Consider the following 12,553-nt stretch of genomic DNA (forward strand, 5'->3'; position numbering starts at 1 on the left):
ATATATAATGAGAAATAATTTGCATACACAGTATAATCCATAGAGTAATTTTCAATAAAATTACTTTTAACTCTAATTAAAGGCTTAAGATGTTTGTTACTTATTCTAATTCTTTACTAAGATATTTCATATGAATTATAGATAAATTGTATGTTAGAAGTAGTATTTCTGTTAGTGTTTGTCATAAGTATACAGTGTATATTTTATTCTGATGATATTCCTTAATTGACAATTTCAGATTTTTGATCACCATACTGAAGAGGATATAGATAAAAGTGCTAACAGTGTGTTGATAAAAAACCTGAGCAGGACCCCATCTAGTTGCAGCAGCTCTCTGGATTCAATCAAGGCTGATGGGACCTCTCTGGACTTCAGCAGTAAGAGCTTCATGAAGGCTAAATAATAGCAGCCATCTGCTTACTTAACTAATAATAAGTAGTTTTCAGTTCAGGAAATATTTGAATGTTGTATATGCCTTTTTGGGGTTATAAAAAGTTGATCAGTAAAATAATATTTAGTTTATTTTTAATTCTTAGTTATTGTAATGCACTGAGAAGTGACATACTACAGAGAAATAGAGTGATTTCCTTCATGGGCTTATAATTAGTGGAGAAACACTGGAGCCTTAAAACTATAATATACTTTGCCCTGCTACGTGACTGTCTTCCCAGAAAGATCCCAATGGGTAGCTTCAGGATCAGAAACAATCTGAATGATAACCACAATTAAGTTCACAGTTTAGTTTTGACTTGTTCATCACCAGAATTTGCTTTACTTCTAGCTTACCGCAGTAGTCAAATGGAATCACAGTTTCTCAGAGATACTATTTGTGAAGAGAGCTTGAGGGAGGTATGTTAAAATTCTTTTTCTTTTTTTTATTTATAAAGAAAAGAGGTTTAAACGTCTCATTTCTAATACACGTAATATTCTTGGTTTAAAAATTTTTTTTAAATTATGAAATATTTCAAATATACAGAAGACTACTTTTCTTTGTTAAAGATCCAACATAACAATTAATTAAATGGAGTAGAAGTCATGATTAAAAGGTATTTGTTTTGGCCGGGCATGGTGGTTCATGCCTGTTATCTCAGCAACATGGTGCCTGAGGCAAGAGAATCACTTGAGCCCAGGAGTTCAAGGCTGCAGTGAGCCATGATCACACAACTGTACCCCAGGCTGGGTGACAGAGCAAGGCCTTGTCTCAAAAAAAGAGAAAAAAATGATGTATCTTTTGGGTTTTGGGATTTTTAAAACTCTATTTGTTATTCAATAACCTTAAGAAATGATCTTAGATAAAATCTGCTCATGTATAGCCTGCAGATATCTGGATAATATTTTCATAAATGTATACAAGATATCTTAAGCTTTTAGAAACAAATGAAGTGGTTATATCAAAGTGAAATCACATTGAATGGTCATGCAGACTTTTTTTTCTTTTCTCAGAAACTCCAAGATGGGAGAATAACAATAAGGGAGTTCTTTATACTTCTCCAGGTCCACATCTTGATACAGAAACCCCGACAGAGCAATCTCCCAGGCAATGTAAGTGCAGTTTCTTGGCAAATTGGTTATCTCAGTTAAAATATATTGCACTTTTTACTAAACTGCATCAAAGCAAACATTTATTTAAAAGCACAAAAAGAATGGAAGAGAGCAAATTTTCCTATAGAGAGTTTTCTTTTTTTTTTTTTTTTTTTGAGATGGAGTCTCGCTCTGTTGCCCAGACTGGAATGCAGTGGCGCCATCTCAGCTCACTGCAACCTCTGCCTCCTGGGTTCAAGTGATTCTCTTGCCTCAGCCTCCTGAGTAGCCGGGACTACAGATGCGTGCCACCACACCCGGCTAATTTTTGTATTTTTGTAGAGACAGGGTTTCACCATATTGGCCAGGCTGGTCTTGAACTCCTGACCTCGTGACCCACTCGCCTCAGCCTCCCAAAGTGCTGGGTTTACAAGCGTGAGCCACCGCGCCCGGCCGAGAGTTTTCTTATAGTAGAGAGATTTGTGGTTAGCATAAACAAAAACCAAAAATTTTCACATGGATTTTTTTAATCATGGATTTCGATAAGATAAAATTTGAATTTTCCCTTCATTCCTTGCCATCTATTTTTTTGATACATTTTCCTGATTACAAAACTAACATGGGCTTTTTCCTCCATTATAAAAATCTAAGGGTAGCAGAGGTTTTTAATGAACAGTTTTCAAAATCAAAAATATGTAAACTGGATACAGTGGCAGGTGCCTGTAATCACAGCTACTCAAGAGGCTGAGGTGGAAGAATCACTTCAACGCAGGAGTTTGAGGCCAGCCTGGGCAACATATTAGTATCCTGTCTCAAAAAATTTAAGATCATAGAATATTTGAATAATACAATCAACGCTCTCAATTGAAAAGATTAATAGAAAAACTTATATTCCTTACATAGGAATGTTTTTTCTCTTAAGTCTATCAGACATTTCCAAAAGTTAGTTATACTCTTGGCCACAAAGAAAACATTATTAAATTTTTAAAAATGGAGGTTTTATAGAGACTACATCATCTAATCTTGATCCAATACAATTAGAACTTATAAAAGAACCAAAACATTCTGAGATTCTTAGAAATTAAGAAACACAGTATCTTGTAGATGAAGCATCCCCAACCCCTGGGGTTAGGAACTGGGCCAAACAGCAGGAGGTGAATGGTGGTGGAGTGAGCAAAGCTTCATCTGTATTTACAGCCACTTCCCATTGCTTGCATTACCAACTGAGCTCTGCCTCCTTTCAGATCAGCAGTAGCATTACGTTCTCACAGAAGCACGAACCCTATTGTGAACTGCACACATGAAGGATCTAGATTGTGCACCCCTTATGGGAATCTAATGCATGATGATCTGTCAGTGTCTCCCCACCCCCAGATGGGACCGTCTAGTTGCAAGAAAATAATCTTAGGGCTCCCACAGATTCTATATTATGATGAGTTGTATAATTATTTCATTATATATTACAATGTAGTAATAATAGAAATAAAGTTCAGACTGGGCATGGTGGCTCACACTTGTAATCCCAGCACTTTGGGAGGCCCAGGCAGACAGATCGCCTGAGCTTAGGAGTTCAAGACCAGTCTGGCCAACATGGCTGAACCCGTCTCTAAAACAATACAAAAATTAGCTGGGCATGGTGGCACACACCTGTAGTCCCCACTACTCAGGAGGCTGAGGTGGGAGGATGGCTTGAGCCCAGGAAGTGAAGGTTGCATTAAGCCAAGATTGCACCACTGCACTCCAGCCTAGGCAACAGAGCCGGACCCTGTCTCAAAAAATAAAAATAAAAATAATAAAAATAAAAACAAGGAAGTTCACAATAAATGTGGTGTGCTTGAATCATCCTGAGACTATCCCCTCTTCCTGGTCCTTGGAGGAATTGTCTTCCATGAAACTGGTCCCTGGTGCCAAAAAGGTTGGGGACTGCTGTTGTAGACAACATAGTTGGGTTAAAAAAAAAACAGGAAACACTTCTAGATAACTCCTAGATCAAAGAAGTCGAAAATATTTCTTAGTAAAGGAGAATATTTAATGGCTAGTCTGTGGGACATACAGCAAAAGCTGTACTTAGCAGGAATTAAAAGCCTTAGATATCTTTGTTGTCGTGGAGTCTAAAATTAAAGAAATTTTTATTTATTTATTTTTTATTTTTAGAGACGAGATCTTGCTATGTTGCCCAGGCTGGTCTTGAGCTCCTGGGCTTAAGCAGTCCACTCACCTTGGCCTCCTAAAGTGCTAGGATTACAGGCATGAGCCACCGTGCCCAGCCAAGATATTAATACTCATAATATCCACAAAAAAGATAGGAAGATAGAATTAATATAGGTAAAAAGTAGAGCTAATGAAATAGAAAACAAAAATTGTTGGAAAGGATAAATCCAGGCCAGGCATGGTGGCTCATACCTGTAATTTCAGCACTTTGAGAGACCAAGGCGAGAGGAATGCTTGAGCTCAGGAGTTTGAGACCAGCCTCGGGAAAATAGGGAGACCCTGTTTCTACAGAAAATTTTAAAATTAGCCAAGTATAGTGGCCTGTGCCTGTGGTCCCAACTACTCAGGAGGCTGTCTTGGGAGGATCTCTTGAGCCCAGGGGTTCAAGGCTGCAGTGAGCTATGATTGTACCACTGCCCTCCAGCCTGGTCAACAGAACAAGACCCTATCTCAAAAAAGAAAAAAAAGAATAAATCCAAAAGCTATACTTTGAAAAGACAATAAAATAAGAAAACTCCTGAAGAGTCTAATTAAGAAACAAGCAGCTGTGCACAGTGGCTGGTGTCTGTAATTCTAGCTATGTGGGAGGCTGAGGAGGGAAGATCACTTGAAACCAAGAGTTCAAGACCAGCCTGGGCAACATAGCGAGACCCCCCCCACCCACATCTTTTAATTAAATGAGTGAATGAAAAAAGAGAAAGCTAAAATATAGAAGATTAAGAAAGAAAACGTACTCATAGATTAAAAGAGACTAAAATAATTTTTTGTTGGGTGCCATGGCTCACATCTGTAATCCCAACACTGTGGGAGGCAGAGGCGGGAGGATTGCTTGACCCTAGAAATTTGAGACCAGACCAGGCAACAGGTGAAATCCTGTACAAAATAAAATAATTAGCCAGGCCTGGTAGCATGTGCCTGTAGTCCCAGCTACGCGGGAGGCTGAAGTGGGAGTATGACTTGAGCCCAGCAGGCAGAACTTGCAAGGAGCCAAGATTGTACCACTGCACTCCAGCCTTGGAGATAGAGCCGGACCCTGTCTCAAAAAAAAAAAACACAAAAAAACGAAGAAAGTGAAAAGGCAACCCACAGAATGTGAGAAAACAGTTGAAATCATACATCTGATAAGAGGCTTTATCCAAAATATATAAAGAACTCTTACAACTCAATAATAAATATACAATCCAATTTAGGCCTGGCTTGGTAGCTCATGCCTGTAATCTTAGCACTTTGAGGGGCCTAGACTAGAGGATTGCTTGAGCTCAGGAGTTTGAGACCAGCCTGGGCAACATAGTGAGACCCCATCTCTATTTAAATAAATAAATAAAACATAGTGAGACTCTGTCTCTATTTAAATAAATAAATAAAATACGACCCAATTTAAAAATGATCAAAGGATCTGAAAAGATATTTTTCCAAAGAACAGTCATGTACTGCATAAGGACGTTTTGGTTAACAACGGACCACATATACACAGGGGGTCCCATAAGATTTTTATGGAGGCCAGGCATGGTGGCTCACACCTATAATTCCAGTGCTTTGGGAGGCCAAGGCGGGTGGGTCATTTGAGGCCAGGAGTTTGAGACCAGCCTGGCCAACATGGTGAAACCGCATCTCTACAAAAATTACAAAAGTTAGCCAGGCGTGATGGCGTGTGCCTGGAGTCCCAGCTACTGAATCGCTTGAACCCAGGAGGCGGAGGCTGCAGTGAGCTGAGGTCACGCCACTGCGCTCCAGCCTGGGCGACAGAGCGAAACTCTGTCTCAAAAAAAAAAAAAAAAAAAAAAAATTGTAATGGAGCTGGAAAATTCCTATTGCCTAGTGACATTGTAATGTAGCACAACACATTACTCACATGTTTGTGGTGATGCTAATGTAAACAAACCTGCGCTGCCATTCCTGTTAAAGGGTAGTACATATAATTATGTACAGTAACATAATACTTGATAATGATAACAGACCATTAGGTTGCTGTTTTATGTATTTACTATAATATACTCTTTATTGTTATTTTATTTTTTTGAACCAGAATCTCACTTTGTCACCCAGGCCAGAGTGCAGTGACCTTGGCTCACTGCAGCTTCAACCTCCTGTGCTCAAGGGATTCTCTTGCCTCAGCCTCCCAAGTAGCTAGGATTATATGCACAAGCCACCACACCTGGCTAATTTTTAAATATTTCTTAGAGATGGGGTCTCGGTATGTTGACCAGGCTTGGTCTCAAATTCCTGGCCTCAAGCAATCCTATTTTGCCTCTCAAAGTGCTGGGATTGCAGGTGCAAGCCACCATGCCCAGCCCTTATTGTTATTTTAGAGTATACTCCAACTTATAAATAAAACAAGTTAACTGTAAAACAGCCTCAGGCAAGTCCTTCAGGAGTTATTCCAAAAGAAGGCATTGTTGTCATAGGAGATGATAGCTCCATGGGTGTTATTATTTCTCAAGACCTTCCAGTAGGACAAGAAGTGGAGGTGGAAGACAGTGATATTAATGATCTTGACCCTGTGTAGGCCTAGGCTAACGTGTGTGTTTGTATCTTAGGTTTTTGTTGTTGTTGTTGTTGTTTGTTTGTTTGTTTGTTTTGAGATGGAGTTTCTCTCTTACTGCCCAGGCTGGAGTGCAGTGGCATGATCTTGGCTCACTGCAATCTCCGCCTCCCAGGTTCAAGCGATTCTTCTGCCTCAGCCTCCCAAGTACCTGGGATTACAGGCACATGCCACCACACCTGGCCAATTTTTGTATTCTTAGTAAAGACAGGGTTTCACCCTTTTGGCCAGGCTGGTCTCGAACTCTTGACCTCGTGACCCGCCCACCTCAGCCTCCCAAAGTGCTGGGATTACAGGCATGAGCCACCACGCCTGGTGCGTGAATATACTTTAAAATTCATTTAATTGTATACTTAAATGGATGGATTGCATTGTATGTGGATTATATCTCCATAAAGCTGTTTAGAAACAAATCAATTACTGGAGAATTATATATTTGAATGTGAAAGGTAAATCAAGGATAGAAATTGGGAAGATGGGCACACAACTCTTTTGGGCCTCAGCCTCATTACCATGATAGCTGCCAGTAGAATCCTCTTGCCTCAGCTATAGATAGGGAGGAGAAAGGAGCTTAGGTGTGCATCCAGGGGCTGATACTCTTTCTACTTTTCTTATAAAGGGAAGGTAGAAAGAGTATTAGGAGACCAAGACCAAACAGAGGAGAGCAGAGGGGAAGGATAGGAACAGGGAGGATGTTGGCAGGGTGAAGGAGGGAGAGGATGCTTTAGGAATTGATCCTTGACAAATTGATGTTATGAATCTTCCCCTTTCCTCCCAGGTCTTGCTAAAGTCAGGAGGGGTAGTGATAGGAAAATATATCTGGGAACAAACCTATCAAAATGGAAAGAGAGTTCAGGGTACTTCAGGAAAGAAGTTGAAAATCCCAAAATAGGAAAAGGCCAAAGAGATGGATTATATGTGGACCATGGAAAATGAGGTTTGTGGCTGTGGGCATCTGTTTCAGGATTTTTTTTTTTTTTTTGAGATGGAGTTTCGCTTTGTCATCCAGGCTGGAGTGCAGTGGCACGATCTCGGCTCACTGCAACCTCCACCTCCTGGGTTCATGCCATTCTCCTGCCTCAGCCTCCCGAGTAGCTGGGACTACAGGCACCTGCCACCATGCCCGGCTACTTTTTTGTATTTTTTTTTAGTAGAGACAGGGTTTCACTGTGTTAGCCAGGATGGTCTCGATCTCCTGACCTCGTGATCTGCCCACCTCAGCCTCCCAAAGTGCTGGGATTACAGGCTTGAGCCACCATGCCCGGCCTGTTTCAGGATTTGTTTTTTGAGACGGAATTTCACTCTTCTTGCCCAGGCTGGAGTGCGGTGGCATGATGTCGGCTTACCGCAACCTCCGCCTCCCAGGTTCAAGCGATTCTCCTGCCTCAGCCTCCCAAGTAGCTAGGATTACAGGCATACACCACCACGCCTGGCTAATTTTGTATTTTTAGTAGAGGCAGGGTTTCCCCGTGTTGGTCAGGCTGGTCTCAAACTCCTGACCTCAGATGATCCGCCCGCCTCAGCTTCCCAAAGTGCTGGGATTATAGGTGTGAGCCACCACACCCACCTGGGGAATGTATTCTTGAGGCAGGGGGAGAGATGTGTGCCAGCCCTCATAGACATGTACACACCTCCCATATATACGTACAGTTGCAGGAACTCAGTTGGCGGCACTAGCAGAAGGTGCTGTTGTAGAGGCCCATGACCCCCTGCATGCTCATGTAGTGACTCAGGCCAAAGTACTATAACTCACATCTCCTAGTAAGGGTGAGGATCTGTTTTTGTTTTTTGTATTTTTTTGAGACAGAGTCTCGCTCTGTCACCCAGGCTGGAGTGCACTTCCCAGGTTCAAGTGATTCTCCCTGCCTCAGCCTACCCAGTAGCTGGGGATTACAGGCACCCACCACCATGCCTGGCTAATTTTTGTATTTTTAGTAGACATGGGATTTCGCCATGTTGACCAGGCTGGTCTCGAACTCCTGACCTCTGGTGATCTGCCTGCCTCGGCCTCCCAAAGTGCTGGGATTACAGGCGTGAGCCACCGCACCCAGCTGGTTGAGAAATTATTGCAAGTGCTCCTGCTAGGCTTGAAGTTCTCAGGTGCTGATTATGTATAAGTTGGACACTACTTAATCATAGTAAGTCCAGGAGAGGAGGGTGGCTTTACACATGGTGCTGAATTCAAGGTGCAGCAATTAATCCACCCACTGCATACAGCATAGGCAACTGCATTCAATATGTGCTTGCTGTGCATGAGCCTAATATTCACTGGCACTTTTCTTCCTGGCAGATCTCTGGGAATGTGGTCTTGTGCTTCACTTTATGTGTTATGAAAGTTTATGATGAAACCTTTTTAAAACAATTTTAGTATTATAGAAAATTTCAAACATATCAGAAAATAGAGAATAGTTTTATTAACCCCCTGTGTGTCTGTCACCCAACTTCAAAAATTATCAACTCTAGTCTTGGTGCTATGGCTCATACCTGTAATCCCAGTACTTTGGGAGGCCTAGGCAGGAGGATCACTTGAGGTCAGGAGTTCGAGACCAGCCTGGCCAACATGGTGAAACCCCCCTCTACCAAAAAAATACTAAAATTAGCTGAGAGTGGTGGTGCATGCCTGTAGTCCCAGCTACTCGCGAGGCTGAAGTGGGAGAATCACTTGAACCCGGGAGATGGAGGCTGCATGAGCTGACATCGCGCCACTGCACTCCAGCCTGAGCAACAGAGTGAGAGCTTGTCTCAAAATTATCAACTCTTGTTTTTTCTCTACCGAACCCTCCATTTCCCCTCCCCCCCATTATTGTGAAGCAAATTCCAAGCATCATCAATCTATAAGTATTTCAATATGTATTCCCTAAAAAAGGTGAAGACTCTTATTTTAAAAACATATCCAATATAATCATACCATAAAATGGTTAATTATTCAGTCAATGTTTACATTTCCCTGATCGTCTTATGCCTTTTTTTTTTCCCAGTTTGTTATCTTGGGATGCAAATGAGATTCAAACATTGCCGATTAGTTGAAATCTCTCTCTAGTCTTATAATCTATAAGGTCCTTTTCCATCTCTCTTTTTCTTTTTTCTTTCTTTTTTTTTTTTGGTATTTAAAAAATTTTTTTAATCTTCACTTGTTTTCTTTCCTTCCTTCCTTTTAATGAAGAAACCAGTTTTTTCTGTAGAGTTTACCACAGTCCAGATGTTGCTAATTGTGCATACCCAAATATTTCTCTGCCCTTTTTTTTTTTTGTAAATTAATATAGGCTTGATTAGATTAACAGCGTTTTTTTTTTTTTTTTCCAAGTTTACTTTATCGTTGTAATTCCATTAGGAAATAGATAATGTCTGGTGATGACATGTATGCAGCCATTAATTCATTAGAGGTTGTAAAGAAGTGATATACTCCAGGTTGAGCATCCCTAATCCAAAAAATCATAAATCTGAAATGCTCTAAAACCCAAAATTTTTGAGTGCTGACGTGACACCACAAATGGAAAATTTCACACCTGACCTCATGTAATGGGTTGCTGTTAAAATGCACTGTGAGTCAGGAATGGTGGTGATGCTGAACAACCACAGATAGTCCACATGGGTGGCCGAGGTAGTGATACCTTTGCTTTATGATGGTTCAATATATATAAGCTTTGTTTCATGCAGATTATTTAAAATATTGTATGAAATTACTGTCAGGCTATGAGTATAAGATATATATGAAACATAAATTAATTTCATGTATAAACAGGTTCCATCCCCAAGATATGTCATTATGTATATGCAAATATTCCAAAAATCTGAAAAAAAAAATCCAAAATACTTAGCTGGGCATGGTGGCTCACACCTGTAATCCCAGCACTTTGGGAAGCCAAGGCAGGCAGATTGCCTGAGCTCAGGAGTTCAAGACCAGCCTGGGCAACACGGTGAAACCCTCTCTCTACTAAAAATACAAAAAAAATTAGCCGGGCCTGGCAGCATATGCCTGTAGTCCCAGCTACTCGGGAGACTGAGGCAGGAGAATTGCTTGAACCTTGAACCCAGGAGGCAGAGGTTACAGTGAGCCAAGATCACGCCACTGCACTCCAGCCTGGATGACAGAGTGAGACTCCATCTCAAAAGAAAGAGAGAGAGAGGGAGGGAGGAAAGGAAGGGAAGGGATGGGGAGGGGGAGGGGGAAGGAAGGGAAGGGAAGGATAGGATAACATAATCTGGGTTCTAGTGTTGTCATTATTTAGAGATGGGGTCTCACTTCCTCACCATGCCCAGCTAAAGTTTAAAAACTGTTTTAAAGACAAGCTCTTGCTTTGTTTCTCAGGCTGGTCTCAAGTGATCTTCCTGCCTCAACCTCCTGGGATTACAGCATGAGCCACTGTGCCCAGGTCTGCCATTTCTTTTTCTTTTCTTTCTTTTTTTTTGAGATGGAGTCTTGCTCTGTCACCTAGTCTGGAGTGCAATGGTGCGATCTTGGCTCACTGCAACCTCCGCCTCCCGGGTTCAAGTGATTTTCTCGCCTCAGCCCCCCAAGTAGCTGGGATTACAGGTGCCCGCCGCCACGCCCGGCTAATTTTTGTATTTTTTAGTAGAGGTGGGGTTTCGCCAGGTGGGCCAGGCTTGTCTTCAGCTCCTGACCTCAGGTGATTCGCCTGCCTTGGCCTCCCAAAGTGTTGGGATTACAGGCGTGAGCCACCGCGCTGGCTGCCATTTCTTTTTTTTCTTTCTTTCTTTTTTTTTTTTGAGACGCAGTTTCGCTCTTGTTGCACAGGCTGGAGTGCAATGGCACTGTCTCTGCTCACTGCAACCTCCGCCTCCCGATTTCAAGTGATTCTCCTGCCTTAGCCTCCCGAGTAGCTGGGATTACAGGCATGCGCCACCACACCCGGCTAATTTTGTATTTTTAGTAGAGACAGTGTTTGTCTATTGTTGGTCAGGCTGGTCACCAACTCCCAAACTCAGGTGATCCGCCTGCCCTGGCCTCCCAAAGTGCTGGGATTACAGGCATGAGCCACTGCACCCGGCCTGCCATTTCTTTTTTAACCAGTACATATAGTTTTGATTTTTATGTATAATTCTAGCCTTAAAAATCCTTTTTTTTTTTTTTTTTGGCTGGGTGCAGTGGCTCATGCTCATAATCCCAGCACTTTGGGAGACCAGAGGAAGAGGATCACTTGATCTAGGAGTTTGAGACCAGCCTGGGCAACGTAGCAAAACCCCATAACTAAAAAAAAAAATTTTGGCCGGGCACGATGGCTCATGTCTGTAATCCCAGCACTTTGGGAAGCCGAGGTGGGCAGATCACCTGAGGCCAGGAGTTCGAGACCAGCCTGGCCAACATGGTGAAACCCCATATCTACTAAAGATACAAAAGTAACCGGGCGTGGTGGCACACACCTGTAATCCCAGCTACTGTGGAGGCTGAGGCAGGAGAATCGCTTGAAGCCGCGAGGTGGAGGTTGCAATGAGCTGAGATCACGCCACTTCACTCCAGCCTGGGCAACAAGAGCAAAACTTCATCTCAAAAAAAAAAAAAAAGGAAAAAAAATTTTTTTTTAATTAGCCAAGCATGGTGGCTCGCATGCACCTGTAGTCCCAGCTAATTGGCAGGCTGAGGTTGGGGGACTGCTTGATCCCGGGAGGCTGAGGCTGCAGTGAGCGGTGATCACACCATTACACTGCAGCCTAGGTGACAGCTAGACCCCATCTCAAAAAAAAAAAGGCTAGTCATAGCTGGAGACAGTGGCTCACATCTATAATCCCAGTGCTTTGGGAGGTTGAGGCAGGAGAATCACTTGAGGCCAGGAATTCGAAACTATCCAGGGCAACATAGCAAGACCCCATCTCTACAAAATTTTTAAAATTAGCCAGGCGTGGTGACACACCTGTAGTACTAGCTACTGGAGAGGATGAGGCAGGAAGATCGCTTGAGCCTGGGAGTTGGAGATTCAGTTGTAGGGTTTTGTTTGATTTTTGTAAATAAGGAGCTGACTTGATTTTTTTCTTTTCTTTTCTTTTTTTTCTTTTTTTTTTTTTTTTTTTTGAGACGGAGTCCTGCTCTGTTGCCCAGGCTGGAGTGCAGTGGCGCAATCTCGGCTCACTGCAGCCTACACCTCCTGGGCTCAAGTAATTCTCCTGCTTCAGCTTCTGGAGTAGCTGGGACTACAGGTGTGCGCCACCATGCCCAGCTAATTTTTGAATTTTTAGTAGAGACAGGGTTTCACCTATTGGCCAGGCTAGTCTCAAACTCCTGACCTCAAGTGATCTGCCTGCCACCTCCCAAAGTGCTGGGAT

The 12,553-nt window shown here is 42.4% G+C and overlaps 1 protein-coding gene across 8 annotated transcripts in view; it reads left to right on the plus strand.

Annotated features, from left to right (window-relative positions):
- Positions 1 to 12,553, plus strand: part of KNL1 (kinetochore scaffold 1) — a 70,437-nt gene that overhangs the window by 33,875 nt on the left and 24,009 nt on the right. For all 8 annotated transcript variants that reach the window (XR_010151608.1, XR_010151609.1, XM_016927946.4 and 5 more), the window contains 3 exons: positions 239 to 377; positions 782 to 849; positions 1,444 to 1,542. Coding sequence is in view for 6 of the 8 variants with exons in the window: in XM_016927946.4 (XP_016783435.1) it covers positions 239 to 377; positions 782 to 849; positions 1,444 to 1,542 (306 nt within the window). In the remaining 2 variants the exon portion in view is untranslated. The remainder of the gene's footprint in view (positions 1 to 238; positions 378 to 781; positions 850 to 1,443; positions 1,543 to 12,553) is intronic.

This window comes from Pan troglodytes, chromosome 16 (assembly GCF_028858775.2).
Source record: "Pan troglodytes isolate AG18354 chromosome 16, NHGRI_mPanTro3-v2.0_pri, whole genome shotgun sequence".
NCBI lineage: Eukaryota > Metazoa > Chordata > Mammalia > Primates > Hominidae > Pan > Pan troglodytes.